We start from the raw sequence: 18,277 nt of genomic DNA on the forward strand, positions 1-18,277 counted from the left end.
AAGCTAGAAAAGGGCTTTCCTTTTTCTTATTCCTGAAGCTATGTTTGGGCCAGTGCAAATAAGACTTACATCTGATATGCACCAGGGAGAGTGAGGAAGGAGAACACCCCGAGGGCAGCATCAACGGTGTCTTCTCGAGAGGCATTCAAGCCCCACGGCATGTTGCTTGTAGCTCCCTTCACCACAACATTCAGATCAGGATTGGCGAAGAACACGTGAACTGTCTCCATAATTTCTGCTGTACTAGGAGGGACAGAGATGGCTTTGAACATGGCTGGGTAGTTAATTTGGAAAAGGTATATGAAGTCATCCATTGGTTGTCTTGTTGGCATCAACGGGGCCTCGCGTCTATGTCGGCTCCTCATCGCATGGTTACCACTTGTCATTCCATGCTGAAACATACTCAGATGTGGGTACATAGAGGCTGGAGTGCCACTTGTGCTTAGGATCTGCTTGACCATTGCAGTTATGTTTCCAACTAGGTCTTCAAACAGCTCCATGTTTGCTGGCATGTCCACACCCATCTGGCTCAGAACAGACAAGAGAGGCCTGAGAATGTCACAGATTTTGGGCAAAGCCTGAGTCAGCAGGTCCAGTCCAGACGCTTGGGTGGAGGCCAACCATGCAGACATTTCGGTCAACTTCTGCACAATCAAGCTTGTGTCATTGGAGGTCAGAAATTGCTTCAAGGCTCGCTGAACCATAGGCACATTCCCAAATATCTTCATGTCGATTATCAATTTGACAACCTCCCTCATTATGGCAGTAACTGATGCTTCAGTGAGTCCGGAAAAATTTCCCCACATCATGGCGGATATGTGGTTGGAGGTGATGTTTGCAGTTAGAATCATTGCTGCTTCTCTGAAGAGTTTCTGGCATGAGCTGCTGTTTTGAGTGAGATGGTAGTTGTTCAGGATGTGACTCAGTGCTTTCCCTACAGCCTTAATGTAAGGCTGGAGGAATGGGAACTCACGAATGAGATCATCCGAGACCATTTTGATGGAAGACAAACTGAAAAGAGGAGAAATGCAATGAGTGAATGTCAGGTTACATTTATTCTATGAATATAGTCTTTTTTAACTTTATTAATTGTGAGTCCAAAAGATCTTGAAGTAACAGACTAACAATTAATTCTCAGAAACTTCTTTCATGCAATAAACAACATGGTTTCTATTCATTTCCACAATACAACGATAAAACAGAATCCTAATTTCTCAGTTTTGACCAGAAGTGATATTTCTTTATATGCTTTATATGTACTCACATAGTTACCAATTCCTTCCTCAACAATAGACCGTGGAGTCTTTCCACTGTGATAAATGATCTATAACTCATGTAGTCAGACCTGATTGATTCCCTGCGATATGCAGAATGTGATCCTTATCACCATGCCCGGCTCATTATTGCAGCTGGCGTATAAAGGGAAATCAATTTTAAGAGGATGTCTCGGCTAGCTGAATCACGCTTAAGCCTCGATCTGAGGAGGCCTGCCTGTTTTCAGGCAGACTCGCATTAAATTAATCAAGTTGAATGCAAATGTGATCACTCCAATTCCTTGTGTAATTATGTATGAATCAAATTGCCCCGACTGGTGCATTGTTGATAATGTTGTGACAACAAATGGAGTGGTGAATTCATGTAAGTATGGCTCTGTGCAGAGATGCAGCTATGTCTTGACAGAACGATAAAGATAAAATACTAAAAATATCATCAGACTGTAATGTTCAGTGGGTTTTGTTTTGTAGCTGCACTACATTTTGATATGACCGCACTGCACTTTCCTCATATCCTTTGGCTTCAGTGTGGTCTGTTCTGTTTGATCGACCGAAGTCTCTACTTGGTGAAAAAAGTAAATAAATGGACTTCTTCTCATGCATCTTTTAAAAGTTACAAAAAAGCTTTCTACCCCTAATATGATGCAAGAAATGTATGTTTTCGAGAGTGTACAATTTTAATTTGTTCTAGTTTCCCTTTAAGCATACTAATTTATGACTACAATAAAGGTAGCGTCATGTCTGTATATCAAATCTAAATATTGCTGTAAACATTCACCTGCTTTGCAACTGCATCTTCTGGAACTCGTTGTACAAGTTAAGTTTAGCCTCAGGGCTCAGTGGCTTGCCTGCCAGCATAGAGAGCTGGCTGGTGAAAGTCATCAAGAGCTGCTCTGTCACACGTGTTTGGTTAATGCCGGCTTGGTAGAGATAATGTAAAATCTTGACGATCCTGGCAACAGTGGCGTTCACAGTCATTGGTCTCCCACCCATATGCTGTACAGATAACATAAAGCAGAGATGGGCTGTTAGCAGTGTGGCAGCTTCCTCTGTGTGTCAACACTGCCACCAAGTGGTAAAAATGTTACTTATACTTACACATACATTTTAACGATTTTGGTCTGGTCTCAGAAACAAATTCAAAATGTAATATCCTTCTATCAAATTTGTTTGTTTGCAATCTCCTATTTAATTTGGCATTCATCTACTCACACTCATGTTCAGGTTGGTGTTGACAGCCTCATTATAGGCCTCAAAAACTGGCTGTAGGCTGATGTTGCACCACATAGCCATGGCGTGGTGGCTTAAACCGGCTGCCTCTCTGACTGGCGCCCATATTTTGAGAGCTTCACTGCACTCCAATGTGCCATTGGCCTGGAGGGGGAATGTTAACAAAAAAATGGTGTGAAAGAGAGAAAAGAAAAGAGAGAAAACCAGTTCCATTAGCATGACAAAAATCATAATAGAGCAGTGTCTGAAGTGTCTGGTACACAAAAGAGAAAGACACAAGGGAAATAACTTAATCTCTCTGTTCAAGGAGTTTACAAAGAAAGGGCAGAAGTCTCACACAGGTATCATGGTTTTTTACCGACTTACTAGGCAGGTACACACCCACATTTTCCGTAGATGCACATATAATAAACTCTAAATAATAAGTTGTAACAAAGTCCCTCCCTAAGGTAAACAAAGAATAACTCTTTAGTAGTGTTCTGCTGGACTATACAGTATACTTTAATCATGGTATGGATTAGGGTCCCTCTGATACCGGCTTTTTGGTTTGATAATGATGTCAATACATGGGAAAACGTATTTTTTATGTACCTTTTACATACCAGATGTACAATTAAATAATAAAATTCACAGTAACTGTAAATGTAATAGGACTTTTTTTAAACAGGAGACTTAATTTTGTAGTAGCATGTTGTCTGTCAGTTACAACTAAGTTAGCTTAGTTGTAATTATAAAGAGGAAACACAAATCATATCATAAAAGTTACCACCTGCAACTGCACAATCGAATATGATCCAATGAATCAGCCCTGCTTTAGCAGACAATAACAGCTTGCCAATGCATGGCTCAGGCTCCAGTTTATGGAAGCATACATAACAACATGTGGCAAGCACAACATTTAGTTTTTGTTTTGTGCTCTATAATTTTATTGATCAGATGGCCTTCTCTAAGTGTCACCATAAGCAGCGCTTCTCACCACTTACCTTTGGATGAGGCATAAATGATATAAGACTCCCAGCCAACATCCAGTTGATAGCTGCCTCCTGATAACATCTTTCAAAATGTTATACTGTAAGTCATTAACCACATCTTATGTTTGACCTGGTATGAAGATCTGTCTATCTATCTGTCAACAGCTTTGTTATAAGCATGCAGGTGGAACAGAAAATACAAAGAACAACACACCCAGACTGTACATATTTAGAGACTGGTATTGTTGATTGATGCATGAAGATGATGCATGCAATAATACAGTCGTTCTCTTCTCCATCTTCAGCCCTTTCTGTCACACACGCAAACATGTCCACAACAAAGTGCCAGCACATAACAGTGACGTGAACTGGTGCATACAAATGTTATTCCAGTAAACAGTGGTGGTCTAACCTGCTGAGCTGCCTGCAACGTGCGTTCAATGGAAGGCTGCATTCTTTCGGTGATCACAGACAGGTTAAGATGACTGGTGTTAACAGACTGTGAGATTTCTCTCATCAGGGTTACCACAGGCATTTGAAGGCTTAGTATCAGCACTAGGAGGGAGAGTAGAGTTTAGTTTTACGAACAATGACTTATATCAAGTTATAATCAAAGAGACACTGAAGACCTGAATAACTGCATCGGGTGTGTTTAGGGTGTGTCAGGGTGTGAACAGTGTGTGTTGTGAGATATCACAAAACAAACAGTGACATCAGCGTTTAATATGTACTGTATTTTACATGTGCAGTAATGATTCTGGATCACTAAACAGTGTATCTTTTCCCGACTATATCTAAGACAGCAGCTGTTTAGTTGTCCTCTTACCATTCTGTGCTTGCATGCTTTTCACCATACTTCCAATGATTTTTTCAATCTGTGGAATAACAGATGGGACACTGTCCAATACCTCCGTTCCATTGAGGGTTGACAGTAGGGCTTTTAGAATCTTTTCAAGTCTGTCAAAACATGGCATTTGGATTAGGGTAATCACAAAAGCAATTGAAGGGCAGTCTGTGTATTAAATAAATAAATAAGTTTGCTGTCTGTAATTAAACTTACTTGTCCCATGTGTCTTGGTCTGCCTTCCCAGTCATCAGCTGCTCCAGGACTGGAGCAAGATGAGCAAAGGCCTTCAGTGATGGAGGAGGTTGATGTGAGCCAGTGCCTCCCATGACAAGTGGCCAAAGCACGTTCAAGAGTTTGCCCATCTGACGACAAAAAAAAGGGGGAAAATTAGGAAGGTTCCGTTTTCATAAAGATTTCATGTGACACGATGCAAAACCTACACTTCAAAGGTGTTTTGTTTCATGATTTGGTTCAAGAAATGTTATGAACATTATGTACAAGTCACATAACTCAGATTAACGATAGGATCATGTTGTTGTATTGTCTGTGATGATTAACAAGCATTTCAATAGCCTCATAATCGGCTTATCTGTCTATATGTGGTTTTGAACAGGGTGTTGGCAAACCGTTCCAGCAGCAACAGAGATGTTTTATCAGCATTGTTAAATGTGATGTAATCTTTAACATGCAGAAGTAAGTTTGACCTGCTCATACATAAATGTGAAATGTATATTGTACAGTACATATTAATTAAGGCTTACCTGGGCAATGATTACAGGCAAATTTTCTGCTGATGCACTCTCAAAACTTGCCCAGAGACTTGTGTTTCCTAAAATCACAAGAAATGTTTCAATGTCAAATATACAGTTCGGCGGAAAAACTTGGAGTGAAGTATCTTATTCTTACAATTCACAACAGAAACACTGTGCTATTTTGATCCACAGCTCTTAGGCTGTCTGACACTAACACTTGAATAATGAAGTGCGCAATGCGACCTCCACTCCATCAGACTTCATCAGAATTCCACATGTTGTCCACCTACAGTGTCACAGAGAAGCTGAATTACCTTGGCCAGACTCCAAGATGAAGTGAGTGATGTTAATGAGGACAGAAATGTACATCTTGGATGTGCAGTTTGGTGGCAGGAGGCTCTGGACTGTCTTCATCTCATTCAAAATTCTTAAGAAACAAAGCACATCAATATTTCACATGTGAACGTGTCTCAGGAAAAAGGTCAACAAAGCATTGCAGGAATGCATGCAGTCCATCTTTCTGTTTTGTTGAAATGATTGATCTGGACCAGTGGTTGTTAATAATGATCACTGGAATGCAGCCACCTGCTTTTTATCTACAAAGGCACTCTTCATTGACAAGCTGGTATGACAGGACAATCGAAAGAATCTTGAATCCCAATTTGACCTCTGTAACACATGAAAAAGTGCTATCTAAAAAGTCCCTAAGGTCGTGTTGCCTGGTGTCTGTCCAATATTCCCTCTCCTTTAAGCTCTGGTTTTGCCTCCAACAACCATTTGAGGGAATACTGTTGTCTGCTTCACTATGTTTACAATGTAGTCTAACTTTGTCTGTTCTGTTAGAAGCAGGTTTTTAGAGCATTTTCACAACAGCTGCCTGGTGCCTATGAAAGATTAGTTGTGGGCTGGAAAACCAAAACTATGAGCCAAAAGATGCTAAAACAGACCAAAGAGCTGCAGAAGTCAAATATTAATTCTATGTTGGTTCATCACTACATCCTGTCAGACATGAGATTCATTTCGACAATATATTAATCATTCAAAAACATAAGCTAACACATTGCAATAAAATTATTAAATTTTACTCGCCAATAGTAATATTGGTAGCCAAACTCCTGTTACAGATTAAATTAGTTAATCATTTTAAGCGCTATTCAACTGTATTAAAATATTTTTAATGTATATAATTTTAACTGATTTTGTCTAATTAATATTATAAACATAGTATACATAGTTTATCTTCTTTATCCACATTTGTTGATGGGTGCTAACTGCAAAACTTCACTTACATCTGATTCCATTTGTCTGGTCCACCGCCTGTGGAGATGGTCTCAAAATATGTGATTGCAACTCTGATACCTGAAAGAAGGTATACAGCGTACATTTCTGGTACTGTCTGTTTGATGACACTCTCAGCCCTCTTAAGGATGGTGAGCGAGATGTTTCGTGATGAGGCACAACTGATGTTTGGTTGAACAATGAGCTTAAGTGAGTCCTGCACGATTTCCAGGATGTTCTGCTGTACAGCGAGCGGCAGGGGGGTTGTGGCGCCAGACAGGACCTGCATAGCATTTCGGACTGCTTCCAAGATGGCAGCTAAGAATTGGTCACTCTGTAGACCACCTGGTTGCTCTGCCACCGATAGAGCTTTGTTCAAGGAATGGCTGATGTTGCTAATGACGGAGAGGTGGGCCAGCTGATCATCACCGAGAATACTGCTCATTGTCTGCAGCAGGCGATGGAGGTCTGTCACAGGGGTTGAGATGCTCATGTTGGAGTTTCTCCATTGGAGTATACTAGTGAGGACCATTGTGACATTGGGTTGTTTCATCCACTTCTGTATGACATTGAGGTATAGTTTCACTTGGAGCTCAGCGGTATGTAGAATGGTTGTGTTGAGCCATGATGCAGAACCTGACATACTCTTCTGAAACTCTAGGTTTGACTTTATGAATTCAAATAGATGCTGGAGAATCTCAACTGTTGTCTGCCCAATTTTAATCACCCCTGCGCCATCTATCGGATACTGGAGGTTGTTTATCAGGAACTCGACCTGGTTACTCACGTATAAGGAGAAATTAGTCTGTGCCAGCTGTAATGTCACTTGCATGTGTGTGAGATAGAGAAGAGGCTGGAGGATCTCTGAAACTGAGCTGTTTCTGGTGATATTTTCCACCCTTTTCAAGTACCACTGTATGATCATCAGATATACTTTCTGAGAATACGTGGGGTCCATAGTCATGCTGATGTTGTTAAGTGGTCCCGGGTTGGCAAAAAGTTGTATTAGGCCCTCCAGTACCTTGATTTCATTCATGATCTGTGTAGTGTTCAGGTTGTTCAGCTGGAGGTTCATCTTGATGTTGGCCAAGGTGCTGTTCAGGGCATGTACAAGAGCTGTATTAGGGTTGGAGCTGAAGTTAACTGGGACTATATCACTGATACTCTTATTGATGATTGAACGGATGAGGGAGAGGATAGCTTTCTCATTGTGGAGAGCAGGTAGGTGTCTCAGAAAACTGGTGACCCTATCTATCAATCTCATAACACACTTGGCTGTTACTGTCTGGTTAAGCTGTGTTCCAAAACACTGGTGAGCATTGATAACCTCCATTATATTTACAATCAGGTCGCTTATGTTTGCAGCTCCAGCTAGTGCAGCAATGTTGTTCAGCTCCTCAATAGTTAGGTTTGACTGTCTCAGAGCGTTCTGAGCATCAGTAACTGTAATATTTGGTGTAGCCATGATCATTCTGATGAAATGAAGAGCCTGTTTGAATGTCTTGACATAGGCAGCATCTTCTGAGGACAGGAGGAGTGAGAAGAATGCGCATGCAAGTTCCTCATATTCCAGTCTCCCCATGACAGAGTTGGTTACACCTATTGTGATGGTGGCATTGGCATTAGCTGAAAGCATCATTTCTAGTATCTGATCCAGGAATGTGAATATTTCTGAGATTCCAGCCAAACAGTTCTGACCTCCTGCACATTTGGCTACCTGATACTGCAGAGCTTTAAAATCACGGAGAAAACGACCAGCTTCCTCTCGGGCCGCAGATGGAATGAATGCCAAGAATTTCTCTATAACAATGTTCTGTGCAGCATCTGGTCCATTTTTAGTCAGGTTCTGGAGGCCCTCAGGGCTAAGGAGGCTGAGAAAGTTGTTTAAAACCAGGTGGAGGTCAGTGATTTGTGCAGTGCTTAGTTGCCCATTTGGTAACACATGCTGCTGGATGTTTTGCAGTCTATACATAGACAACACTAATTCTTGAAGCTGCCGCATGTACCCAATAATGATGTTAGTTGGGTCACCATCTGGACTATCCATTACTTTCTTTAGCAACTCCATGGCACTGAGGATAGCCTCTACAAAGCCTGCTGATGTCTGGTTAATGAAAGGCTGGATAGCTTCTCTCAAGCGGGCCACAGCATCAGGGTGGAAGTACTCTGAATATGTAAGAAGAGTGTGTCCCATTACGTGGGGGACAACCACAGTGAGGTTAGTCTCCAGGGAGAAGAACTGCTTTATCAAGCTTTCCAGCTCAGCCATTGTTGGGTCTGTCTCATTGAAAGTAAAGAGGTGCTGGTTGAGCCTCCCAAGCTTTGAGGCAACATCAAGCACCGTGGAGACATTGAGGGGACCATCATTGAAGAGCAACAGCAGCAGTGGTTTTAGACCTGTGGACTCGAACAGGTTACTGACAAGGGGAATCAGGACATAAGGGTTTGAGATGTTTTTGTCAGGAAGCATGGAGATTTGGTGAACAAAGGCATCCAGGTTTTGCAACAGATTCAGCAGGGAGGCAGAGAGTGCATCTCCACCTTTGATTTCTTGTTTCAAATATGCTTGTGCCAGTTGTTTATATTGATTACCATACAGATGCTGCAACAGATTCACAGTTCCTTTGAGACAACTACAGAGAAAAGAGAAGAGTGGAAGAGAATGCAACAGAATTTTATTAGTTTAGGGCTAATGTATGAAACAACAGTAACAACATTAAATAAGGAGCATAAATTAAAGCCACATTCAATAAAGGATCATTCATTAAAACTTTGTCACTTACTTCAATAGAAGGTCTTGGTTTGGTGACATTAAAGCTTGGGTCATCGCTTTAGTAAACTGTGGCCAGTTCAAACCAGTATTGCAATTAATGGCTGAGGTGCAGAAGTCAGCAGAACCTAAAGGTAAAAGTAAAACATAATATAAACATACTTAAATAGATTTTGTTTATTTTACTATATTAAATAAATCATTACTTGGTTCTGGGAATTAATTAATGCACTTTACAATAATTCACTCCTTTAAACTTACTTTCATTTGGATTAGTACAACTATCAGTTAACCATTTCTTTTTGTCTGCCATGGAAGTTTGTATTAATTTGATGGATTCATATCTTCAATAGATTTGCTTAGTTGCTGTATAGAATATATGTATATAAACAATTTCAAAGGAAAATGGTTTCTTAAATAAACCATTGATAGAATTAATAATAAAGCACTTATTGAGTGGGTGACGATTATGCTGACAAGCTCTTGAAGACAACAGAACAAAGGAAACACTCCTGCATGCTAATTAGCCTCATAAATACACCTTGGTACAGAAGAGAAGAGAAGAGAAGAGAAGAGAAGAGAAGAGAAGAGAAGAGAAGAGAAGAGAAGAGAAGAGACTCACAGTTTGCTGGAGGAGTTGTGACACCAGGCTTGTAGTTCAAAATCCAGTAAACTATGTGGAAATAGTTCTTTACCACAGGCCACAGTTGACTCTTCTCAATTTTTTCTCCAAAATTCACCATGGATAAGAAAAGACTATAGGCAATGCAAAGCAAAAGCACAACTCCATTGAGACAGGGAAATAATAACTGACTATGAAATGAGACATTGTGCATTTCTACAATGGAAAAGAAAAAGTGGGCCCGGGCCTTAAATCTTTTAAATTAAAGACATTTTATGCATTTTAATTTTAAATTGTAATTGCAAAGCACACACTCTGGAAGTACATATTTAATACGTCCTAATAAGACCTTTGTTGAAGAATTCCAGAAACATCAGTGCTGTTCTGTGGTATCCAGTTCATCCAGTATGCTCCACCCAACGTGCACAGCTTTTCCCAAAACACTCCAAACTGCACACTGTTATTGCGCAACCTGTGCCACTCAGAGAGAATCATGGGAAGTGTTACGTTGTAGTTTGGTTGGCCTGTGAAAATGTTGTACAACTCCTGCACCTGTGGAGCGATATTAAAATACATTTTCAAAAGGCACATCTAATTTTAAATAAAAAAAACAGGCTTTAACAGTACACAATAAACAAATACCTTACCTTCTGAACCAATGGGTACCAATCCATCAAGAGAGATTGCTCTAGAGCAGAGTTGTTCTGGCAGATCATGGATCTCCACACCTCGATCTTTATGCTCTTTGTGCTAAAGAGCCACTCAAAGGGACCCAAGATATCCAGACAGGTTAAACTCTCATTTGTCAAAGTCTAGTAAAACAAAAGCAAAAACAGACACCATTACCGTTGACCATCAAACTGTGAAAGAAGTCATATAAATAAATTAATAAATAAAACTCAAGTGAGCCAAGAACAGCTTAAAGTAAAATCAGTTAATTTGCAACTTTAGAAAATGTGGCAATACTGGAACTCTGCAGCCAAGCATGGCTTGTTCAGTTGCCAAAACATCACGCACATTCTCAGGCCTCACTGAAGCAATGACATTAGCTCAAGGGCTTGACCTTAAGTCAGTTAAAATAGGGTTAGCATACCTTCATAGTGATTTCCATCACACTTCCCAGGACACGACTAGCCCAAACGCTTGCCTGAGACTGGTTCGTCAGCAAGGTTAGAAAAGTCATTTTGAGTTGATCAGCATCTTTCAGGACATTCCCGATAATTTCTGCAAACCAGGGAAGAGGATAAACAGCAAATATACAACAAAGCCAGATTGGTTAACTATAGTCATATTCAGGGAAATGCGATAAAACAAGTACATTTTCAACACAGTTTTAAAAATGCGCCTTTGTACACTCACACATTGTTGAGTTACCCACTTCCCTTTCATTTCTGTATAATACATCCATAGGGGTTGTTTTGAATGTAATGTTATATTTCCTGGGTGTGTGTCCATTTCCCATATGGTAACTCCTCTAGTCCTACTTTCCAACATTTCCTATCTTTCATCAGTCCCCTGAGAAAGGGTGTCAACCTGTTTCATTTACTTCTAGGTTATGCAGTGCATTTACTCTAGGGAGAGATAACAATAGTGACTGTGGCGGCATGTGACAAAACAAAGTAAGTCATGGCCTTTATGCTGAACTCAATACGTCCAAACTCTGCGTGTGTCTACTGTCATTGTAAGGGCTGACACCAAAAGCTCATGTTTACTGTGTTCATCTTAGTTCAGCTTCAGATTGACAGGAAACATGTTGAGCAGATGCCAAATGGAGCAAAGAAGGCCTTTTTTAATACTGTGCTGATGAAAAATAAAAGGTGACAATGCGACTGGAAGACATTCCAAGTGATTGCCGAAGGAGAGGCCTCGATGTGTATTTTGTAGTCTTACCTTCAACAGTGTCAAGGGTTAGTGTTGCTGACTTCATGGACTGGAAGACAGTCCTGAGCGTTTTCTGGACAACCATATCCACCTCAGGCACCATTTTTATAATCTCCAACATCACTTGACCAACCCTCAAAAACCTGCAAAAGCATGAGGCCAGAATCAAGATAAAGCAAAATGGACACTAGGCTTTTTGTGTACAGGTCTACAATATTTAGCCTAATGCGTGCATATTTTTTGGAGTTTGGCTAACTTCTGACGTGTAGAAAGACTGACATATAAGAGCTTTATGAGTGTGAGGTAAAAAGTTATCTGTTATCTGTTAAATACAGCTGCATGACCATCAGCTGCTACGAAGAACATTTGATAAGAAATTGTATTTTATTGACTACAACTGGACAAAAACCTGCTCACTTATCTACATTTCTTAAAAACTCCTTCCACTTGTCTGGATGTTTGTGTGATATTCACAGTTTCAGTTGTTTTCGGTTGCTTTTGCAGCATTAAAAAAAATAGGGCTAGCCTATAATAACACATCTAGAGAAGAGACTGTACTTACAGCTCCTCCTCAATGTTTTGCGGTTCTGTATCTATGCTACCCTGGGCCCCCGTGATGTTGGATCGTCCTTGTCCTCCTGAGGATACACCTCCCATCAGACTGTGCAGCAGCCCTTTAGCGAATGACAGATCATGAGAGGCAACATGCCTACTCCATGCCAGAAGAGCCTGGGAACAATATAGTTCACATAAGAGAGGACAAATACAGTTAAAGTCAAATGTGACGATACGTTGTCACTTTTCGATACTGTATAAAATATATATATACAGAAAAACACAAATCTAAAATCACATCCTCCCTGATCAGTTAACTAGTGTAAATTCCTTTCTTGCTCTTCTTCTGTGCGGTCTACTGATTACACGAGAGTAATCGTCATGAGAGACGTTATCTGGTTATTATGTCGAAGAGGCCAACACAGCATTGTGTGTCTCTTTGTTCGTAAAAAGAGAAGGCAAAGCGAGGTGAACAGGTTCGTAAGCAAAGACCAAAATATGTCGGAGAATTAAAAGTGTGACATAAAAAAGCAAGAGTTTACATAAATGTATCATTTAATCAGACAGTGAACCAGAAAGCTGAGATCAAATGTATGTCCATGGCATTGTAGCTGACATGTTTGAGTAATATGACACATGCACATCACTGCTATATGTCAGTATTAGATGTCCAGGTGACTGTTTGAGCGAGTGTTAGCTAACAGGTTCTGATTGGGAATTATCGCATCAAAACACGTCTACCCATCGCGGCAGTGCTAATTGGATTTCTTTTCTGTTCCCCAGGTGCGATCTGGGAGTTGCAGTTGCTTGTTGCTATGGCCAACAGCTTTCTTGTGGCCGTAGACTAATTACTTGGTGCGCTCTGAATCTAATTACTGGTGAAGGTGGCACTTGAGAATCCAGATCATGAGCAAGGAGAGAACAACACAAAAGGCCAATACCACCCACACGCACATGATACAGCTGACTCATTCCTCATGGCCGTGATTCTCTTTTTTTGTTGATGATTGCAACACAGCCCAATATACGATGGTAATTCACCTGCTTTGCCACCAGGTCAGGGGAGATCCAGCGCAGAAGCATGCCTACAGTTCCCGTATTGCAGGCTGCAGTTAGCCACACCGGGTTACTGCTGTTGTCACACAAGTAGGAACGCACCATGTCTTTGTCCAATGTCAGGGCGATAGCCTAGTGAAAAGAATAACAGTAAATATAATGATGGTCAAACTTCGGATAAAGTAGCCAGTTATGTATGGAACAAGAGAAAAAGAATAGATTTTGGGAAATAAACTTATAATATTTGTGCTGTTGCAGATAACACTCTCGTAACGGTCCATTAAATATTAAGCTACATGTTTAGTTTAGCATTAAAACTGGAAACAGCTGGCCAACCCGCACCTCTACAGCTTACTAACCATCCATGTTATACCCAGCTAAGGTAAGTTCCAGCACATAACCCCTGTGAACTGTTGTTTTTACACTTGAGTTTTTATTAAGAATAAACAAATAAACTACAATGTGTTAAGGTGTTAGCTTTACAGGTGCTGGCAGGCGGGTTTTGTTGCCTTTAAACAGAGCCAAGCTAGCTGTTTCCCTCTGCTTCCAGTATTTATGCTAAGCTAAGCAAACAGGCTGCTTGCTCCAGCTACGTTAGCGTGCAGACACGAGATTAGTATCACGTGTCTCACTTTAACTCTTTGCAAGAAAGCAAATAAGCATATTTCCCCAGAATGTTAAACTAATAACTACATGTTCAATTTCACATTCCTGCTTCAAGTCCGGTTTCTGAACCAAGAACGAAACTCAAATGTGGCACAAAAGATTTCTTTGTTGACAGATTGCGGTGAAACCAGTTTGGTAAAATGCTGTGCTTGTTTAACTTAAATCTAATTTTATTTTAATCTTGAATATTTAAAATACGCCCTAGAAAATGAAACAAATCTCCAATAGAAGTAAAAAGGCATCTAATTCAGATTGGTATGAAATATTTTGAAGATTACCTTTTATATTATACATACAGTTAATAAACATAAGTCATGTTGTTGAATATACATAATGGGGATATATAATGGCTTTGGTCAACACGCACCTTGTCCAGTGGTATCTGGACCTCTTGTAGAACACGTTTCACCATGTCACTTAGTGAGTCATTCTGCAATATGATAACATCTCCGAGGGGAATGGACACATCTAAAAGAAGAATCATTAGTTACACCCAATTAAAGTATCAATACAAACTTGACTGACAACATGCCACTCAGGTCATGTTTATTTTGTATTTCAAAGGTCACTTGTGATTTTGCTTCCTTAAGAGAGAGCAGGACTTTCAGGTATATTATATAGGTGTATTATATAAGTAATCACTGTTTTATTTACCTGCATATTTATAGCAATAAAGTGAATATACACTGAAGCCATTTCATTTAAAACACCTATAAAACTGCAAAGTCATTGTGGATTACATCACAAGTTACCTTTGCCAGGCCAGTTTCGAACATAGCGAAGCAGGCTGATGCCTCCAACGAGCACTGGATGCACTGTGGAGAGTGAGGCACCGACTTCAGGGAAATTGCTCTGGATGACACGTAAAGCACTAGAGAGATCACGATGGAAAAACACTTAATGGTCAAAACATGACAGAACAGAACTAATGATTAGACAAACACACATATTGTCCTCCTGATGCTCTAAATACCCTCAAGTATTGTAGGTTGCAAACAGTGAGTGTTTCAAAGTCAATGCCAATTTTCTTTGAATACCAAAAAATATGTGGAGAGAATGAAATTCTAATAGGATTTACAAAGTGTTTAAAGGTGAAACAGTTGACCATCCCATAACACTGATAGACAATTATTAAAAAGTCAAGATAACACTGTATAATTGTAGTATTACTTTCATACGTTTTTTTTTTAAAATAACACCTTCATACGGCCGTTATCACTGAAGGTGCCTTACCCTTGTATGTTGGTGAGTAAGGCCTCGGTGGTGCTCAGCGCTTGGTCAACAGAACCAGAAGAGAACAGCTTGGGTATAGATAGCAGGGTGTCCCACAATGAGGTCTGATTTTGCAGCTGATTGAACGCCAATACCGCCATCCCGACCGAGGTCATCGTCTCATTTGGTTTTGCCAGCATCAGCTCCATCAATATCTGACAACCGGAGACAATATGAGAGACAACAGAAATAAAACTTTTAAATTTGTGTTATCACACTGTCCCAATACCAACAAAGCAGCCACATAACTGTATGTATGCAAGCTAACACACACACACACACACCTTATTGAGTGTGGTGATTGAAGACTCAAGCAAAGTGTTGTTTGACTTGCAGAAAGTGACCACAGCATCAGTGAGGTGAGGTGAGGTTTGGTTTATCATGGGCAGCGTGATGGTGCAGATGGCTCTTTTCAACATGGACACGGTCTCCAGTATTTTGTTCAAGTTCTCCTGCAAAAGATATGATTCACATGGATTTAGATTTGTATACAGTAGTTATGCATTAAGTGAAGGTATTCATTAAAAAGTTACACTCATATAATATAATTTCATTTTTTGAACACAACATGTATTGTTTGTTATTGGAATCAATCATGAGACTTTGAGACTTTATTCCTTTGGAGCAGTATATAATATTACACATTGATCCATCTTTTCAAATTGTTATAGAACAAACTGAACATGGGTAGTAAATTAAGTTAAGAAGAGAAAGAAGTTGCAAAAAGTTCAACAAAACAAGGGTGTTTAGGGACAATATATACTTTTTTCATTTTTCCCAGATTTCTTCAAATTTAGTTGTCTGTCTGAAAGAGAAGGTGATTCTTTCCATTACAAATATTTCACAATATCATGGTTTTGTCATTTTAGATTGCCTTGATGAGTAGCTTGAGTACTTTCCTGGAGGGAATTAAATTGATACTTAAATTTTGTTACTTCCTTTATTTGCTTTACTGCTACTATAACACCTAATCCATTCTGCTCAAACATAATTTTCTACTCCATGTAAAATTAAAATTTGAATCTCCTAGGCATTCTTTTTTGTCAGTGAATACGGGTTCATGTGCAAGGTTTCAGTGTTGTGACACTTAAAAAAACAAGCTTTTCCTGTTTCTCTCATCATGACCTTACGCACCTGATTTTCAAGAGGAGTGGTGCTGGGGCCGTTGTTGAAAGAGACATTATTAGACGTTCCTGGGTAAGACGAACCTTTAACACAAGAACATGTTGTTTAAAAAATGGCTTAATGCAGCAAATGTAGAGAGTTAGATAAAAACCTCTTTGTTATCTATCCATCCATTATCTGTAATTGCTTATCCTTATCAGGGTCATCAGGCTGGAGCCTATCCCAGCTCACAGGGGAACACCCTGGACAAGTTTCTAGTTCATCCCAGAGCACATAGAGACAAACAAGCATACACATTTACACCTATGGCCAATTAAGTCACCAATTAACCTATGAAGTGCACGTCCACACAGAAAGGCCGTAGCTAAGGTTCGAACCAGGAACCTTCTTGCTTTGAGGACAATATAGAGAGACAACCTAGCAGTTTCCCACTGTTTCCAGCCACCATGCTAACATATCTGTCTCCTGGAAATATGGATAGATATATTTTCACTCAAGAAGCACTTTTCATGTCTAAGCTACTAGAAATGATAACATTCTAACTAAATTTAAAAAAGTATAAAAACTATATCTTTCTTACTATTTTCTAATGTATTATCATGTATGTAAATGAGTGTGGCTGGTCTATCATCCTAAATAAAATGTCCTCAATGGTTGCCTGTGTCAATAAATGGTACTCTTTGATACAGAAATAATTTAAAGACCCCTAAAGTGTTAAACTTTGTTGGAAAATTGATTTTTGGCAGTGCACATGAAAGAATGATTTTTGAATCAGGATAACATACCTAAAATGTTGTTCAAGACTTCAATCAGTGCTGCAGGACCATTGGCGGAGTCCTGAGGTAAAGAAAAGTTGAAATTCCCCTGAATCAAGTCTGCCAGCGGAGAATCCGATCTGTCATACAGAGTCAAAAAGATGAGATAAGGCATTTTCAAATTTTTGTATTTTGCTGCCATGATGGTTAGACGATGTGATAGTGGCCGAAACCCATATGTGTTGTTGTTGTATGTTAACAAAGTATCTGTCATCTTCATTTTTTTTATTAATTTTTTTCATCATTTAAAAAAAAAAAGACAGATGGAAAAAATGGTCGAACAGAAAACTGTTCAGTTACAAAAGCTTCTGGAACAGAGGCTAAAAGAGGAGACCAAACTTTGTCTCTTTGAAAACAAACAAAAGCTTGGCCAAAAACAGCATGTGATGGAGATTTGCGCAAAACATATTTCATCAGAAGGGTTTAAGGTTGAACAAACAGGTTTTCTTATCAGCAACTCTTATTCATGGGTTTGGAAAATGTCAGTGACAATACAACAGCTTAAGTGACTGATGTTAACAACAATGTAGCGAAACATCCTCAAACAAAGGTGTCTGGCTCCAAAAGATTGTGAAACTCCAAGTGTTGACACAGTGTTGACAGAGTAAAAAAAACAATCATTTACTGCTTTGTAAGAGACAAAAGAAGAAAAGTCAACACAAAAAGCAGAGCTATAGAAAAAGTGGATTAATATGGCTACATAAAACTTTAATAGATTGTGATAGGGCGAAGAAGAGTTGCCTTTCACCAAAGGGAGATATCTGTTGTTGGTAAATTTCCATGAACACAATGACTAATCATCTCATGTGATGCTGCTATGCTGACGTATGTCCCTCCTTTTTAACTTAAGGGCCTTCTGAACAATGTCAAATCACATGAGACCGGGCCAATAGAGACATTCGGTATCTTTCAGATTATAAAGTTACAGTTGAAACAGTTAAGTGTTTGTGCAGTTAAGCCCAGATCAATATTATACGGTCTGTAATTAATGAGGTTACCTTTTTTTCCTTGAGGATCTGTGAGATGTCTTTGATGCAGTTGGGTCCACCAGGCGTGATTTGTTATGACATGTGCTGTCTGTGTTGCACATGAGGGTCTGCAGGAAAGGGAAGAAGCCTGTGCTGGGAAGGTTTCGGGGTCCCACATAGCCTGGAGGAGACATG

At 39.7% G+C, this 18,277-nt stretch overlaps 1 protein-coding gene across 1 annotated transcript in view; it reads right to left on the bottom strand.

The window, feature by feature from the left end:
- Nucleotides 1-18,277, bottom strand: part of abca12 (ATP-binding cassette, sub-family A (ABC1), member 12) — a 63,865-nt gene that overhangs the window by 42,148 nt on the left and 3,440 nt on the right. The window contains exons 4-27 of the mRNA XM_019255452.2: nt 18,113-18,263; nt 17,085-17,194; nt 16,309-16,382; nt 15,459-15,626; nt 15,136-15,329; nt 14,655-14,773; nt 14,270-14,370; nt 13,222-13,368; nt 12,188-12,354; nt 11,635-11,768; nt 10,838-10,968; nt 10,392-10,556; nt 10,094-10,296; nt 9,745-9,878; nt 9,136-9,250; nt 6,364-8,985; nt 5,389-5,501; nt 5,084-5,151; nt 4,536-4,684; nt 4,302-4,432; nt 3,888-4,030; nt 2,487-2,648; nt 2,053-2,270; nt 70-1,011 (exon numbers count right to left, since the gene is read on the bottom strand). Of these exons, the coding sequence (XP_019110997.2) occupies nt 70-1,011; nt 2,053-2,270; nt 2,487-2,648; nt 3,888-4,030; nt 4,302-4,432; nt 4,536-4,684; nt 5,084-5,151; nt 5,389-5,501; nt 6,364-8,985; nt 9,136-9,250; nt 9,745-9,878; nt 10,094-10,296; nt 10,392-10,556; nt 10,838-10,968; nt 11,635-11,768; nt 12,188-12,354; nt 13,222-13,368; nt 14,270-14,370; nt 14,655-14,773; nt 15,136-15,329; nt 15,459-15,626; nt 16,309-16,382; nt 17,085-17,194; nt 18,113-18,263 (6,661 nt within the window). The remainder of the gene's footprint in view (nt 1-69; nt 1,012-2,052; nt 2,271-2,486; nt 2,649-3,887; nt 4,031-4,301; nt 4,433-4,535; nt 4,685-5,083; nt 5,152-5,388; nt 5,502-6,363; nt 8,986-9,135; nt 9,251-9,744; nt 9,879-10,093; nt 10,297-10,391; nt 10,557-10,837; nt 10,969-11,634; nt 11,769-12,187; nt 12,355-13,221; nt 13,369-14,269; nt 14,371-14,654; nt 14,774-15,135; nt 15,330-15,458; nt 15,627-16,308; nt 16,383-17,084; nt 17,195-18,112; nt 18,264-18,277) is intronic.

The sequence above is a fragment of the Larimichthys crocea genome, chromosome XVIII (genome assembly GCF_000972845.2).
Source record: "Larimichthys crocea isolate SSNF chromosome XVIII, L_crocea_2.0, whole genome shotgun sequence".
NCBI classification, from domain to species: Eukaryota; Metazoa; Chordata; class Actinopteri; family Sciaenidae; genus Larimichthys; species Larimichthys crocea.